Genomic DNA, 17,555 nt, shown 5'->3' with positions numbered 1-17,555 from the left:
AATGATTTATGACCGCTTCGTAGAATAAATGGAACCACTGTGGAGCGCGACGGGGCCCGTCTAGGTAGCAGTGTTACGATAGACGGGGATACATTCGAGGTGGTCGACGAGTTCTTCTACCTTGGATCCTTGCTAGCGGCTGACAATAACGTTAGCCGTGAAATACGGAGGCGCATCATCTGTGGAAGTCGGGCCTACTATGGCTTCCACAAGAAGCTGCGGTCAAAAAAGATTCACGCCCGCACCAAATGTACCATGCACAAAACGCTCATAAGGCCGGTAGTCCTCTACAGGCATGAAACGTGGACGATGCTCGAAGAGGGCTTGCAAGCACTTGGAGTCTTCGAACTTCGGATGCTTAGGACGATCTTTGGAGGTGTGCAGGAAAACGGTGTGTGGCGGCGAAGGATGAGCCACGAGCTCGCCCAACTCTACGGCGAATCCAGTATCCAGAAGGTGGCCAAAGCTGGAAGGATTCGATGGGCAGGACATGTTACAAGAATGTCGGACAGCAACCAAACATGGTGTTCGCTTCGGATCCGGTTGGTACAACAAGGCGTGGGACGCATCGAGCTAGGTGGGCGGATCAAGTGCGCATCGATTTGGCGAGCGTGGGGCAGAACCGTGGATGGAGGGATACGGCTTCGAACCGAGTATTGTGCCGTGAAATTGTAGATTCAGTGTTAGATCTGTTCAGATGTTAATGTTTAATGTTTATCCTTATGAATTTGTATTAAGATGTTTTGGAGTTTGGAGCAGAACGTATGGCCTTTCACTTATAGTATATTCAAAACAGCAAAAATATCAATTGATTTCTTATTTTCAAAAGACTTGGAAGATAGTCGCAGAACGTACTCGTTACATTAGCACAAACGTAATCGGCATCACAGGTACGCTGACTGAACATTGAGAGCGTTCAAGGATCTGAAACATCATCATGAAAATATTGCCACCGTTTGCTGATAATTTTGCACTTAAGTTGAGTGAGTGTCGAACACGAAATGAAAACCATTTTATTTGAAAGTGCGTTAAATCCCATGTCGGATTGTCTGTGATTGAGGTATGTTTCTGAGTTTGCACGAACTGAGAGGATTTCTCAGAAATCCCAACGATGAGCTGATAATGATTGAATCTTGGCTACCCAGTGACCAGTTGGTGTTTGACAAGAGCGAAACGTGCATCCCAGACTAGCAGTTTCAATAAGCAGAATTATAATTGAACATGCTTCAAGTTTTAAAAATTCTGATTTTTGTGATTCTTCTAAGTGGCAGAAGCACTCTCCAACAGAGCTCGACGCAGTGTGGAGTTAAGAAGCCCGTTAGGAACTATATGATTTTCGGCGGAAGTGATACAAAACCCGGTGATTGGCCATGGCATACTGCCCTATTCTGCAAGAAAGGTCAATCCATGACATACTGTTGCGGTGGAACACTTATTAGCCCTCAATTCGTGTTAACGGCGGCACACTGTATCATCAATCCTGCAACTGGTTATGAATTTCTGCCGGAACTGATTGCTGTTCGACTCGGTATATACGATTTGAACGATTTGAGCACCCAGCAGAAGTGTGACATCCTGAGGATTTATACACCAGGTGAATTCACAAGTCAAGGCACGAAAAACGATATTGCTATACTTGAATTGAAAAAATTAGCCCAACTCAACAACTACGTTCAACCGGCTTGCCTGGGAATATATTCCAGCCTCACTGGACACTACGGAACTGTAGTCGGCTGGGGAATGACAAAAGGTTACAAGTTGTCGTCTAAACTGAAAAGTGCCAGAATGCCTGTTGTTAAACCCAGCACTTGCATCTCGAGCAATCGGGACGCTTTTGGGCAAAATCTGGATGAGACAATGCTGTGCGCTGGCTATACCAATGGAACTAGCGTCTGCAATGGAGATAGTGGTGGTGGCCTTTTCTTCCAAATTGGCAGTGCCTGGTACTTGGGTGGAATAGTATCGTTTGCTCCGAAAAGCGACGATGGTATGAATCGCTGCCGAGCAGATAGCTATGCTGCGTTCACCAGTGTGGTTGCGTATTTGACGTGGATTTTGGAGAAAACCAAATTAAGTGAGTATACTGTTTTGATTTGAAGTGTATATCATAAGAGTGATGCAAATTTTGAAATTTTGGCTCCCTTGTGCTTAAACGGTTTGTTTTTATGGTATCCACCCAATGTTTGAAATGGTTCGGAAGAAAATTTACTGCGCACACGCTATCTGAAGTTTATATGCAGATTACTAAGGATAACTTCAACATTTGTATTTAGCCCTCTATCTCTTCATCATAATATTGTAAACTCTTCTTATGTGAAATCTGCTTAGCTATAACTTTGCCGAAGACCACATTTTGATTGGACGTCATCATAGAGTTGGTTTGCATGTAGCATTACCATTTATGCTCCACACCACTCATTCAATTCTAGATAAAATTCCCAAAATTTCGGCTCATTTTTATGAAAACTGAGACTGCACAAGTCCTTCAAAGTTTGTATGGGAATTACTATGGGATGCGAAAGCTCTTGGGGTTAGAGTAACGCGTTGCAACGATGATACTTTTAGGTACATTAGTCAGGTATGACTTTGCCGAGGACCCTTTTCAAATCGGTCGCCTCAGTATTTAGTTATTGGTTTTATATCCAATCGGAAAAGTTTTACATCCCGCAAAAGTTTGGACAAACGCTTTGTTGTATTAAAAATAAATCCACTGTCCGTAATGTTACCGAGACACTACTGTAGTTACAAAGACATAGGAAAGTTTTCAGTTTGTCAAACAATGGAACATGTAATATATTTTAATAATACTACTACATTTCAGTAAAAAAAAAACGTTCTGTACACTACCCACGATAAGTATGGAATCGTTGCAATACTAAGAATTGTAGCACTTTTAAGTTTAGCATCACCCAAAATCCAGTGATACAAGTTTTTTTATACAAAAATAAAAAAACGCAGGGGTTTTTTAAGATGACCTCAAAAATACGTTGATCTAGCACTTCAGAATCACGAGATAATATTCATTTTAGGTGATGCAATATTCAGTATGAGTGTTGCAATACGCGATTCCATACTTATGGTGGGTAGTGTATACAGAAAGGACAAAATTTCTTTAAAATGTTCTAGATATTGATGTGTTATATGTGTATTCGAATTTATTTGGGCTAATGTATATTTTTTTCCATAATATTATGATAAATAAGCACTGAAAACAAGAACTATAGCAGAATCATCCTTGTTGTAAGGGGGCTGAATGCATAACGCGCCAGCTAAAGAAGGAAGCTATTTGAGCTGCGAAATACATTACTATAAGCTCTTTTTGATAGTAAAATATGTCATGATTAGTAATTCATTTTAATTTATTTTAGAGTCAATTTTCAAAAAGTGCGAGCTGCTTTTCAATGTTTTTGAGGGGTAAGACATAGGGAATCGATGCCGGTTATGGACCCTTTGCGTATTATGGACCCTCTACAGAAAAACATAAAATTAACACTTAAAGCAACCTTATTCCTATTAAAATCCACCGAGGGAACTTCGATTGCATTGTTAGTCAGCAGTTTCAGGCAAAATATTTGGTATGAGATGCATAAATACAGATATTTGATCAGTTTTGTAAATGAAACCACACAAGAGGGTTTATAATACGCATTTCCAGGTGGGTCCATAATAGGCACGTCGGCAGCGAGCCGGACTACATGGGAATCAAACGGAGGGTCCATCATTGGCGTAGGAACAGGGGGGGCCAGGGGGGCCTGGCCCCCTCCAGAACCATCCAGGCCCCCCCCCCCCCCCCAGAATTTTTGATGATAGTAAAATTTAAAAAACATGAAAACAAACAAACAATTTAACATGCAGCAAAATCTTCTGAATCCAATGTACAAGACTCTTGTTATAGACAAACATTTCTTCAGTAGTTACATTATTTTATGTTGTAGAACACTATAGCGAGAAAACCTCGCTTTTCATATACAGCATCAGCGTGGTGGTTCTGACTTTGGTGAATCACGTGGGGTAATATGAAATGCGAAGTTTTGAATATGATGCCAATAAATATCGCAGATTTTTCTACCCTAAACGTTTGGATCATTTATAAACTTAATGTTTTTGTGTTAATATTTCTTATCATACTACCATTTCACTATGACACCTTTCCATTTGATCTTACACCAGCCATTTCAACTTGTCCCGGTGTACCTTATAAAATTTTAGTATAATCAAACACCTCAAGGAATATTTAAGGGTGGCTTCAGAACTTTTGCAAATCTTTTCGAAATTAGTCAATATTGTGTGATTTGTTCAAACTTTCAAAGCATTCATCCTGGTGGACATCCACTCCTATGTCTACTTTTTATTATCAAATTGATTTCGGAAAATGTTCCCGGATTTACCTTAAAAATGTTACTTAATCTTTCAAAAGTTCAGTTTTCGCTCGCAATTCCCTTAAAAAATCATTAATTCTGTCAAATATAATTCAGAGATATTTCGCTGAAAGTTCTATTACAAATTCTTCTTTGAATTGCTTTAAATAGTTTTCCCAAAAATGTTATTACAAATTCTTCCGCAAATTTCATCAAAAGTCCTTAAGAAATATTTCCAAAATATTGCACATATTGCGTCAAAATGTCTTCTTTGTTTTCTTTTTTAGAAATTTTGGTTCAAATCCCCGGATAATTCAAGAATTGGAAAAAAAATTGTCTTGCCCTCGAATATTTTGAGGAAATTTATTGAAAACCCCCAGGAAAATTTTGCTTCCGAAATTAGCATAGCGGTAGAAGAGTCTGTAGCAAAATAACTGGGAAGGGGAAAATTTATGAAGATATTCATAAACAAATTTTTATTGATTTTTCTAAAACCACTTCTTTAGAAATTGGTTCTTGGTTTGAATTTTTGTGCGATAAGAAAGCTGAATTTCTAAAGGCTTTCTGGCAGAATTCTAGAAAACCAGAATTCAAGGAAGGATAGCTTTTAAGGATAATTTCTAAAGAAGATTCTGATGGACCTTTAGAATTTTGTTTTATTTGATCATTCATTATAGAACTTTTTACTATCCTATAATTTACCTGTAGAAAAAATATTATAATATTATATAATAATAATATATAAAAAATATTTAAATATTATAACTATCTTTCATTGTACCATTGCCCACGTATTGTTCGACTTGCTTCAACATTTTATTTTTTCTCCATCCTTCGTATAACGCTTTGAGGAACCTCATACAAAAATCTGTCCATACTCCAAAAAGCAACGTTTTAAAGAATCTAAAAGAGGTAAATTATACAAGTTTTGAAAAATTAAAGAATTTTTATGCGTATGGTTTCTGATTCCTGAAAATCAAGAATTCCTCAACAAATTTTAAAAGTAATGCAAAAGTTTCCACTAAGATTTAAATAAGAATCTCGCATTTTCGCATTGAACTTCTACAGTACTAAAAAATAGTCGATAAAAAAACCTTCAAAATAGTTTTTTTTTTTTTGAAATTATAGGGGTAGAAAAAAATGTTTTCTTCATCAATATGTTCACCATAGTATCATGAATCTTTAAAGTTCATACTTAATACCATATAAAATTCTAGTTTCAAATACTTTCAGTAAAAATTCCATACGTTTTAAGATGTTTCCGTGTTAAGATCATTTTCTATTATAAAAGACGTCGAAAAAGAACACGATTTTATGTAGTAAATTCCTATGAGAACCACTTAAGCTTTTCTGTGAGGTACATTGTTAACATGTTTCATAAATTCATAAATTTTACGGCAGGAATTGAATGATTTTTTTCCGAATTATAATTAAACTGCAATTATTTCAAAACTTACCAACAAAGTTATTTCAAACCTTTCGTTTCTTTAGAAATCTGATGTGGAGTGCTTCATAGAGGAATTCATAAAGCAATCCCTAAAAAATATTAAATTAATCCAGGAGTAATATTTGAACCAAAACATGAAGAGAGTTTAAATTTTTATATGTTTTTTTTTTATGGAAGAGTCCTTAGATATATATTCGCAAAAAAACGAATTATTTCGAGAACCTGAAAGAATACTTGATTTATACTTTTTTTTAGAAGTTTAAGAATGAATTGCAAGTGCTTAGTGAATCTGATGAAAAATTTCTTCAATTAAAATCCCAAAAGAATCGTTAGTTTTAAGAAAAAAAAAAAAAAGAAAATGCTTAGATGAATCTTTGGAATTTTTTTATCAGATGAATCTACGAGATTAATTCTGTAAGAAATCTCTGAACAAATTACTCATGGATTTTTGATTATTTTCACGGAAAAGTTTTTGGAAGTGTTGCTTAGTTAGGAATTTTTGAAAAAAAAATAAAAACAAATAAAAATTTTCAAGAGACTTTTAAAGGAATGCGAGATGCTGCACCTTGATTTAAGATAAATCAAAAAATAATTATCTGTAAAAAAATACAGATTTATTGCGGAAACTCTGAGCAATATTGAATAACATTTTCCAATAAATTTTTTTTAAAGTGCTCATGACATTTTTGTGGAATATTACTAGGAATCCGATTTTTCAAGCAGTTCGATAGAGATTCTTCGAGAAATTTTCTGATGAGATCAAAAAGTCTGAGAATGGGGAATCCCAGGACGAACTCAATGAAAACTAGTAAGGAGTTCTCGAAAAAGCGCTGAAAAGTACGAACATAATTCATGAATAAAATCCTGTAGAAATTCTCAGAGGAAACTCTTCAAAGCACATGATTGAATACCTGAAAAAATCAAAGAAGAAACACAAAAGACTTTTTGCTAGAATTCTTTAAAGATTTTTGACTGGATACAACAAGAATGAATCTTTTTCGTAGCGATAATTGAAATTTAAAAATATCACTGATATGCCGCGAAATGAGACAAAATAAGAAATAAATGAAATCGATACAAATCTGTAAAAACTACGAAATTTGTGAAAATCGTGATTATTGCGACCGACATTTACTTCTGTAAAACAAGTATTTGCTAGGCCCCCCCTAGGCCCCCTCCAGAAAAAAATCCTAGCTACGCCAATGGGGTCCATAATAGGAAACGTCAAATTTGTAAACATTCCTATTATGGACCCCGGGAGGGTCCATAATAGGCATTCGGACAACAGTTTCCCAAATGCATATTCCACTGGCAAAATCGAATGAATTTGTATGTTTCATAGGCGTACTATGGAGTAAAAACATTGCGGAAGAGCGTCGAGAATGAATTTCATCTACTCAGGGGTCCATTCCTAGCATTGAAACCCTACGTGCTGTAAACGTACGCACAGAATCATGCAAATATGACCATCTGTCAACCAATCAGGGCCTTTCCAGCTATATTTCAGTTAAATCCACTAGCAATTTACATGAATTTGCCTCAAAACAAACCCAGCCATGCTCAACAATCACGCGACCGAGAGAACGCTCCGCATTGTTGATTGCTATTTCATTAACTTCTCGATGAAACCTCCAACCGTCGAAACGATTCTGTGATACACTCATTTTACGCAGACCATGATCAACTTTCATCAGCCACTTACTAAGAAGGTGGGACAGCCGAGAGAGAGGGCGTGTAGCTATCGCTCCAGAGGTCGCGAGTTCGAAATCTGTTTCGAACTTTTGACGTTGGATAACGTCTTACGGTAACATACTGGGGTACAATTTCGAAAAACGAAAATCGCTCGCGTCTCGAAAAGTGGTTAGATTTTGACTGCTAATAACATACTAATGCCCGGATAGATAGATTTTCGAGATTCTTGCACCAATCGATTGGAAATTTTTCTACGAATCGACTCCAATAATGAGAAACTATTGATTTACTTGACTAAACTATTGAAAATTGAGTAAATATTGAGGCATGTCTTATTTTCCACAGAAAAGCACATTTTGAAGTTTACACGTACCGTAAAACGGGGTAACTTTGATAGTTTTTTCGAAGAAAACTTGAATATTTATGCATGCTGATTCAAAAAATTATAATTTTTATTCATAAAACAAGTACTGGTATCCACACTATCGATTGCAGTTGATAGATTTCCAAAAGATTTATTCTTAATGAATATATAATTTTTCATATAATCGAAAGTCGGTTTTCTGTTTTGGGGTAACTTTGATAATGGAGCACTGCCCATAACTGCATATTTGTAACATTCGACAAAAGTAGACATTGAGTAAATGGGATACCAACTTTGCAATTTATTGCAGTATGGGAGGGAACTGATATTTCAAAAAATCACTAAGAATTCAAAAGTGCTTATTTGAGGCTGAAATTTTGTACAACTCATATCGCTTATTGGGTGAATAGTCAGAAAAAAAATTCTGATAGAAATTTCGTTGCCACTGCATTATGAGGCTCATGTATAATCTCAATGTGACTGTTATGCGGTTACAATTGCCAATGTGACAAAACAACTTGGTATTTTTTTCGAATTTTCTAGAACAATCTCACAGATTTTAGTAAGTGGATCGAAAGTATTTGTTATTTGATGACTCTCCCCGGTATTAACTCGAAATTGTCAAAAATGTCGAATGTGACTGTTATGCAGTTATGGGCAGAGCATCACTCGAACAAAATTGAATGAATTACGGAACATTTGTAGGGCGTTGCATACCTTTAGGCGTTTAACACTATATGGAAATTTCTGACTTAGATTACAGAAATGGTCCCAGTTTGTAAAAATAGTTTTCGCTAAGGGTTTTGAGACCGAATTCGAGTTCTACTATAACAATGCTATCAAGTATAAGTGACGAATTCATTATGACTTCATCAAATAGTGATCGTAGAACAGATTGTTTGAGAGCATTTCAAAATTGCTAAAAATTTATAAATTTTCCATATTTGCATATAAATCCTCAAATGTACTTGTTTCCAACGAAAATAGTTTTAACATGAAGTGTCATACCAATACTCTTTACTTTTGCGTTCGGTTTGCTTAACAGATTAGCAGGAACTTTGTTATTTCGTTTAGTATGTTGAGAGTCTCGCACTGTCAAAGTTACCCGCATTATCAAAGTTACCGTAATCCGGGGTAACATTGATCATTTTTTTGAATATTTTTCAAATATTTCGTTGGAAAATGCAAATGTTGCAGATTTTATATTTTTAAAACAAGTACTGCCACCCATAGCTTGTGACTTTATACTGTATTTTGTTTTTTGAAAGATTTAAGCATGTTTAAAAAAATGTTTTAAGCGATATTTTGATTTAGCTGATATGGGGTAACATTGATCACCTATGTAAACAATGTTCGGTAATATTGAAAATGTCGTTACTTACTTAAATCATGGCCCCCGAAGCCGAATATGAAGGCCAAACGCTTACAAGTCATTTAGTTTTTAAGTTATTTCAAAATTAAAAACACCTCGAACCACGGAATACGCCTAAATGTAGGCAATTTCCTAAGGCAATTCTATATTCTTAACAGTAATTCGTTAATGTTGCCTAATTGAGCATACTTATAAAAGTTTTGACAACGGAATCGTTTTCGGCGATGCCATTTTTAGTAAGAACCGCATTCTCCTTGCTCATATCGTTTGCAGAACTTATGTGAGACATGAATGTTCGGTAGTGTCATCCTTACCCATTGAAATAATTGTTTCGAAAAGTTGATAAATTTACGCATAAGGTAAACGCAATTTGCGCAAAAATCTTCACTTTCATTAGCTTATGAATATAAGAAAGAGAAGAACCATTCATGATTTGAAAAGGTTCCATCAATAAATGGCGATACGAACTTTTTACGAGATGGGTCATTCCGATCAATGTTACCCCGCTGATCAATGATACCCCGGATTACGGTACCCCGTTTTACGGTACACGTGTGGATTCATAACGCCTGCTCAAATCACTTTTGAGTAAGTGAGTAGAATTCGACTAACTTCGGAATAAAGTGGTCTTAAATTTGCGAATGTGAGTAGATGTTACTCCCTTCAGAAATAGTATTTTTGAAATAAATTTATACATTTATTTTAACATCTATTTTATTATCTCATACATAAATAATAGAAATATTAGTAGTAGAACGCTAATAGCGCTGTTCTCACACAACTGAATTAGTTTATTATCAACTTCAACTGTATCTATTCATTGTTTGTTCGATGCCATGTTGTAGTGGATGATTTCAAAATTTATTTGACACTTTGAGGACCGGTACTCAAGCTGTCAGCGCGTGGCAAACTAGATGTTGGTAACACGAACAGTAGCGACATTAGCATTCTTAGGTTAATGCTTCTACTGTTACAATCAAGTGCATTTGAGGATTTATATGCAAATATAAAAAAATTACAAGATTTTAGAATTTTTGCAACGCTTACAAACAATCTGTTCTACGATCACTATTTGATAAAGTCATAATAAGTTCGTCATTTATCCTTGACAGCCTAGTTATAGTAGAACATGAATTCGGACTCAAATCTCTTAGCGAAACCCATTTGTACAAACTGGGATCGTTTTTGTAATCTAAGGCAGAAATTTCCATACAGCGTTAAACGGGCTATAAATGTTCCGTAATTCATTTAATTTTGTTCGATTTATACTCCATTATCAAAGTTGCCCCAAAACAGAAAACCGACTTTCAATTATATGAAAAATAATATATCCATTTAGAATAAATCTTTTGGCAATCTATCAAGTTCAATCGATAGCTAGGATGTCAGTACTTGTTTTAAAAATGTAAATTGTAATTTTTTGAAACAGCATGAACAAATATTGAAGTTTTCTTCAAAAAACTATCTAAGTTACCCCGTTTTAGGGTACCGTAAAACGGGTTAACTTTGATAATGCGAGACTCTCAACATACTAGACGAAATAACAAAGTTCCTGTTAATCTGTTAAGCAAAACGAATGCAAAAGTAAAGAGTATTAGTCTGACACTTCATGTTAAAGCTATTTCCGTTGGAATCAAGTACATTTGAGGGTTTATATGCAAACATGGAAAATTTATAAGATTTTAGCAATTTTGAAATGCTCTCAAACAATCTGTTCTACGATCACTATTTGATGAAGTCATAATGAATTCGTCACTTATACTTGATAGCCTAGTTATAGAAGAACTCCAATTCGGTCTCAAAACTCTTAGCGAATACTATGTTTACAAACTGGGACCATTTTTGTAATCTAAGTCAGAAATTTCCATATAGCGTTAATCGCCTAAAGATATGCAACGCCCTACAAATGTTCTGTAATTCATTCAATTTTGTTCGAGTGATGCTTCATTATCAAAGTTACCCCAAAACAGAAACCGACTTTCGATCATATGAAAAATTATAAACCCATTAAGAATAAATCTTTTGGAAATCTATCAACTGGAATCGATAGTTATGATACCAGTACTTGTTTTAAAAATATGAATTAAAATTCTTTGAAACAGCATGCATAAATATTCAAGTTTTCTTCGAAAAAAACTATCAAAGTTACCCGTTTTACGGTACCGAAAAACGGGGTAACTTTGAAATGCGAGTAATTTTGATAGTGCGAGACCCACAACATATTAAACGAAATAACGAAGTTTCTGTTAATCAGTTAAGCAAAACGAATGCAAAAGTAAAGAGTATTAGTATGCCACTTCATGTCAAAGCTATTTTCATTGGAATCAAGTGCATTTGAGGCTTTTTATACGAATATTAAAAAATTGACACAATTTTAGCATTTTCGAAACGCTTACAAACAATCTGTTCTACGATCACTATTTGATGTAGTTTTGAATAGTTGGCCACTTATCTTTGACAGCCTAGTTATCATAGAACTTGAATACGGTCTCAAATCTCTTAGCGAATAGCATTTTCACAAACTGGGATCATTTTTGTAATCTAAGTCAGAAATTTCCATATAACGTTAAACGCCAATAGGTATGCAATGCCCTACAAATGTTCGTTATTCATTCAATTTTGTTCGATTTATACTCCATTGTCAAAGTTAGCGGACTTTGGGCAAGTGTGCCATCCCTGCTTTTTATAAAAACTACAATATATATATTTTCTTTTTAAGCTTAACAATATGTTCCCTTAGAGTTCACAATACAATGATCAAAATATGAATGAATATGAAAGGTAAATTATTAACAGATTTTTCTAACGTACTGTACATCGTGAAACTATTCAAATGTGTAAGTTATTGTGGCATTTGAACGCAAAAAGTATTTTGTTTTACATACGAAATCGAGTTTGGTTGAAATGTATACTTATTGTGGCAAGTGTGCCACCTATTTTGTGAACAAAAATTTTTGGAGTGAAATTTATAAAAATGTGAACATCATCAGCAAAATCATAATAATAAACCAAAATGAGACACCAGTAGTAGTTACTGAAGTATAGTAGGGGAATAACTTACATGTTTGCCCCCCAAAGTGATTTTTTCTCAAAATATTCAATAATAACATGATTTTCGACTTATTAAGTACCATTTTACATATCTACATCAATATTTTACCGCTATTCAGTGGTGAGCTAGTTTAATACTATACATATTCGCCGTAATATAAGGGTAATACATATATTGGACTGAATGGAGACAAAAATAACCATTTTAGTTATACGAATTGAGTAATAGGGAATTACGCAATTTTTGAACCTTGTTATAAAGCATCCCATTATTACGGTAAACTTAAAATTATTTTTTAAATTATCGATTAGCGTCTGCTTTGTAAGTAGTATTGATAGGAAATAAATAAAATTTCATTACAAGTAGAATTACTTGCGATGTTCATTAGGTGGCCGTCTTGTCCCATAGTGTCGAAAAATAGGTTATTTTGAATGATATTTGAGAAGCTCCAAAACCAATACTTTTTGAAGTTATTTTCTATTTAAATGGCACAGTGGTTATAAAAAGATGTGAAACTAACATCATGAGGCTAAATTGGTGGATTTTATAAGCTTTAGGCAAAGTTAGAGAACAATGTGCTTAAGGTGGCACACTTGCCCCAAATTCCGCTACCCCAAAACAGAAAACCAACTGTCGATTATATGAAAAATTATACATCCATTCATAATAAATCTTTTGGAAATCTATCGACTGCAATCGATAGCTAGGATGCCAGTACTTGTTTCAAAAATATAAATTATAATTCTTTGAAACAGCATGCATAAATATTCAGGTTTTCTTCGAAAAAACTATCAAAGTTACCCCGTTTTACGGTACTTGTAAACTTCAAAACGTCATCTTGCTGCCTTATAACAGCAAGAAAAATGTGCTTTTCTATGGAAAGTAAGACATGCCTCGATATTCACCCATTTTTTTAATAGTTAAGTCATGAAAATCAATAGTTTTCATTTTTGGAATCGATTCGTAGAAAAAAAATCCAATCGATTGGTGCAAGGATCTCGAAAATCTATCTGGGCGTTCTTCTTCTTTCTGGCGTTACGTCCCCACTGGGACAGAGCCTGCTTCTCAGCTTAGTGTTCTTATGAGCATTTCCACAGTTATTAATTGAGAGATTACTATGCCAATAACCATTTTTGCATCTGTGTTGCCTCCACAATTATTAACCTATTTCTCTAGCAAATCCACAAAAGCAGTTGTACCTATGAATCCATCAAAAGTTCAATAAGGAATTTCTCTAGGTATCGTACCAGGAATTCCTACAAGAAATCCTTCAGGAATTTTACCAGGAATCCCTCTGCATAATGCTGCAGGAATTTCTTAAGGATTTTTACCAAAATTCCTCCATGGATTTCATCGGTTATTCCTTCATGATTCCACCAGGGGTTCCTTTAGAAATTTAATCAAGATTTTGTCTAGGAATTCCTGTAAAATCCTTACTTTCATAAAATCCTTCCGGAAGTAAACCTGGAATTCTTTACGGGATATCATCAGGAGTTCCTCTAGAGATCAGGAGTTATTCTAGAGATTTCAACACAAGTTCGTCCTGGAATTACATCAGGAATACTTCTTAAGGTTCATTCATGAATTTCATAAAGAGTTCTTCAAGGAATCCACCAGGACTTTCTCTAGGGAATTCCATCGGAATTTTCTCTAGGGGATCCATCAAGAGTTATTCTGGGGATTTAATCAGATGTTCTTCTAGGGATTCCATCAGCAGATCCTTCAGGGATTCCACCTGGAACTCCTCTAGAGATTCCATCAGTTCCTTAAGAGATTCCATTTGTAAATTCTCTCTATCAGGAGTTTCTCTAGGGATTCCATCAAGAGTTATTTTAGGGATTTCATCAGGAGCTCCTCCAATGATTGCTTCAAGAGTTTCTTCTGGGAGTCCATCTGGAATTCCTCAAGAGATTCTATTAGGAGTTTCTCCAGAGATTAAATCAGGAGTTCCTTGAGAAGTTCCATCAGGATTTCTTCTGAGTTCATCCAGGAATTTCATCAGGAGTTCTTCTAGGGATTTCATCAGGTTTTCCTCCAATGATTCCATCTGGAGTTCCTTCAGGAATTTCTTCAAGAATTCCTTGAAGGATTCTATCAGGAGTTCCTCCAGACATTATATCAGGAGTTTCTCGAAGAAATCCATCACGATTTCTTCTAGGGATATTATAAGAAGTTCGTCTAGGGATTCTATCAGAAGTGCCATCAGGAATCTTATCAGGATATCCTCCAGGGATTTCATCAGGAGTTCCTTCAGGGATTCCAGATTAGGGACAAAACATAGAAAGACAAAACATCGAAAGACAAATCATTGAAAGACAAAACGTCGAATGCCAAACGTAGAAACCCAAAACGTCGAAAGCGGTGAACTTTCAACATTGTTTGCCAGACTACTATTCTTTACATCGGGAACGATAAAATATGCCATGAATAACGTTTAGCATTATGAATTATTTATTGTTTCAGAAGAGAATCATTCTTCCAAGAAATTTCGATTCCTTCATTTTTTACTTTTCGACGTTTTGTCCCTTCGACGTTTTGGCATTCGTCGTTCTGTGCATAAAGAATTTTTTCAGGAATTCATTCAGGAAACTTATTAGTAATTTCATCAGAAATTTCAACAGGAGTTCCTATAGAGATTTCATCTGGAATTTATGTAGATATTACATCAGAAGTTGCTTCAGAGATTCCACTTACACCTCCAGGACTTATATCAGAAGTTCTTCTAGGGATTATATCAGGAGTTCTTCTGGGGATTTCATTAGAAGTTCCTTCAGGGATTAAATTAGCAGTTCTTTTAGATATTCCACCTGGAATTGCTCCAGAGATTCTAAACGAAGATTAGGTAGGGATTTCCATCCGGAGTTTCACTAAATCTTTCAGCTGAAGTTCTTCTAGACATTTCATCAGGAGTTCCTCCAGGGATTCCGTTAGAATGTATATAGGAATCCTCGGAGAAAGTTATGATGGATTCTTGAAGTAATTCCTGGACGAATGGCTCTTAGTGTCCCTTCAGGGATTAGAGGGAGTATTTTTTAAGTAAACACTAGTAGGAAGTTTGGGTGTATTCTTTTGCAGTACTTATTATGGAACCCCTAAAGGCTTCCTGGTGGAATCCTTGGAGGAATGTTCTTGGTGGAATGATCTCTTTGATGAATTCTTGGAGAAATTCATTGTGAAAGCTCCTGGAGTAAATTTCTTCATATATTTCTACAGATTTTCACTAGAAGAATCACTGAAAGATTTTTTAGAGGAGCAATTCCTGGTGGATTTTTTTTATGAAGTTCCTGTTTCAATTTCTTGGGAGGGATTGCTTAAGCAATCTCATCTAGAGGAATTCCTGGTGGAATGACAGAATTTGTTGGTGAATTCTTGAAGGAAGCAGTTGATTTTTTTTATTAACGATATTAATCAATCAAATTTTATTTTGTCAATCAAATTTTGCAACATATCCAATTCGAACGAAAACTGCATATTTTATACAATTTTAAATAAATACCCTTAAATAATCTCTGGTTTGTTGGGTTTAACCTGCTGCAGTGACCATTCCAGGAGTTTTATACAGTATAAAAATTGCAGGTTATTTCTAGATCATCCTGAAAATTTCAGCCAGTTGAGACTATCAGAAGTTGAGAAGAAGATCTTTTGTCACTGACTGTAGCTAGGTATGTCTTATTTGAGATAATGATAAAAGCGTACACTTTTCCATTCCTTCCAGCTCTAACGTCTCCCCAGCCGACCCAGTCCCCTTCAACCGTCACCAACTTCAGTGGTGACTGTGGCCCTGGATGCCGGGATTTCAACTGCCACATCGACAAGCGCTGTGCCAGCAATGTTGTGCACAGAACGGCCGTTCATTATGCCCATCGCGATTGTAGGAAGTATTACACCTGCAAGGAGCGGACGAACATCATCTGCGAACTGGACTGTCCAGCGGGACTGCACTTCAATCGGAATCGACAAGTCTGCGATTGGCCGTGGTCGGCGGGATGTGATTCCTCGTAGAGTCGAAAAAATAGATGACTGAATAAAAATAGTAGAAATTAAAAATGTTTTCATATGATTTAGTTATTACCTATGACTATTAATAGTTGGCGTTTTTTGAAAAAGCTGCTTTCGTGTATTGCACAGTAACTGATTTCCCTTCAAATCTACTTCTAATCTTCTACTCGTTTTCCATTAAATTGGGACTAGCGAAATAAACAACAGTTGCTTATCAATTTCCATGTACATCCCACTTACGCTCTGAATAGAAATCTTTTACAGTGTTATAGCATGGACTTACCGTTCATAAGCACTGGTATAACAAAACTTTCAAAATTTTATATCGGTTGACTGAACGTTTTGTTGTTGCAATTTACGCACTAAAAAAAGCTGCTCACGATTGGGTTCAATAATAGAAATATTAGTAGTAGAACGCTAATGGCGGTGTTCTCACAAAACTGAATTAGTTTATTATCAATTTTACTGTATCTTTTAATTGTTTGGTCGATGCCATGTTGTAGTGGATGATTTTAAAATTTATTTGACACTTTGAGGACCGGTACTCAAGCTGTCAGCGCGTGGCAAACTAGATGTTGGTAACACGAACAGCAGCGACATTAGCATTCTTATTTTAATGCTTCTACTGGTTCAATCCAATGAAAATCGAACAATGGCAATTTTTTTCTAATTCACACATCCATTCTTATGTTTTTTTTTTTTTGTTAACATATGCGTTGAATGATCAATCCAAAAAAATGGATTGTGAGTTGATGATAAACGTAAACAAATATAAATTATAAGCGTTTTTTTGTTAAAAATCCATCTAACTGGGAACAAAACTACTTTATATAATATTCTAAATAGTCAATTGATGGGATTCGAAGAATATATCAAACCCATTCTAGGAATCAGTAAAACCAAAAAAAAATGCGGTCACTATAATCTAAACGCTACAATGAAAATTATTAGCGTGAAGGTAAGTATCTGCACTGTGTCTGTCAACACTGGTATAACCCATCCACGTTCGTTTACCATAAAACGAAAGCATGCGAGCTTGCAGCGTGGGCAGCTATAAAAGCATTTGACGTTAATGATGCTTCTTTTTTCTCACACTCACCGAAAGATGCCCGCTGAAAAAGTTTTAGGGTAGTAGAAACGAAGTGACCTCAATTCATTTGTTGCGACGTAAGCAATTTTTGTTAGCAAAGGCAATAAACAATTTTATTAAGTACGAAGCACTTAATTGTGCGCATTCATGGAATATAACATATATTGTTTGGATCTTAGCA

General features: G+C 35.4%; 1 protein-coding gene across 1 annotated transcript; it reads left to right on the top strand.

Moving 5' to 3' along the window:
* The first annotated feature begins 1,133 nt into the window (after positions 1-1,133).
* LOC5566999 (elastase-1) lies at positions 1,134-16,332 on the top strand. The gene is made up of 2 exons (XM_001651363.2): positions 1,134-2,074; positions 16,001-16,332. Exons 1-2 carry the CDS (start codon positions 1,222-1,224, stop codon positions 16,285-16,287), a joined length of 1,140 nt encoding a protein of 379 aa, XP_001651413.1. The 5' UTR covers positions 1,134-1,221; the 3' UTR covers positions 16,288-16,332.
* Positions 16,333-17,555: the final 1,223 nt, after the last annotated feature.

Source organism: Aedes aegypti, chromosome 2, assembly GCF_002204515.2.
Source record: "Aedes aegypti strain LVP_AGWG chromosome 2, AaegL5.0 Primary Assembly, whole genome shotgun sequence".
NCBI classification, from domain to species: domain Eukaryota; kingdom Metazoa; phylum Arthropoda; class Insecta; order Diptera; family Culicidae; genus Aedes; species Aedes aegypti.
This window is presented reverse-complemented; position numbering and strand designations above follow the sequence as displayed.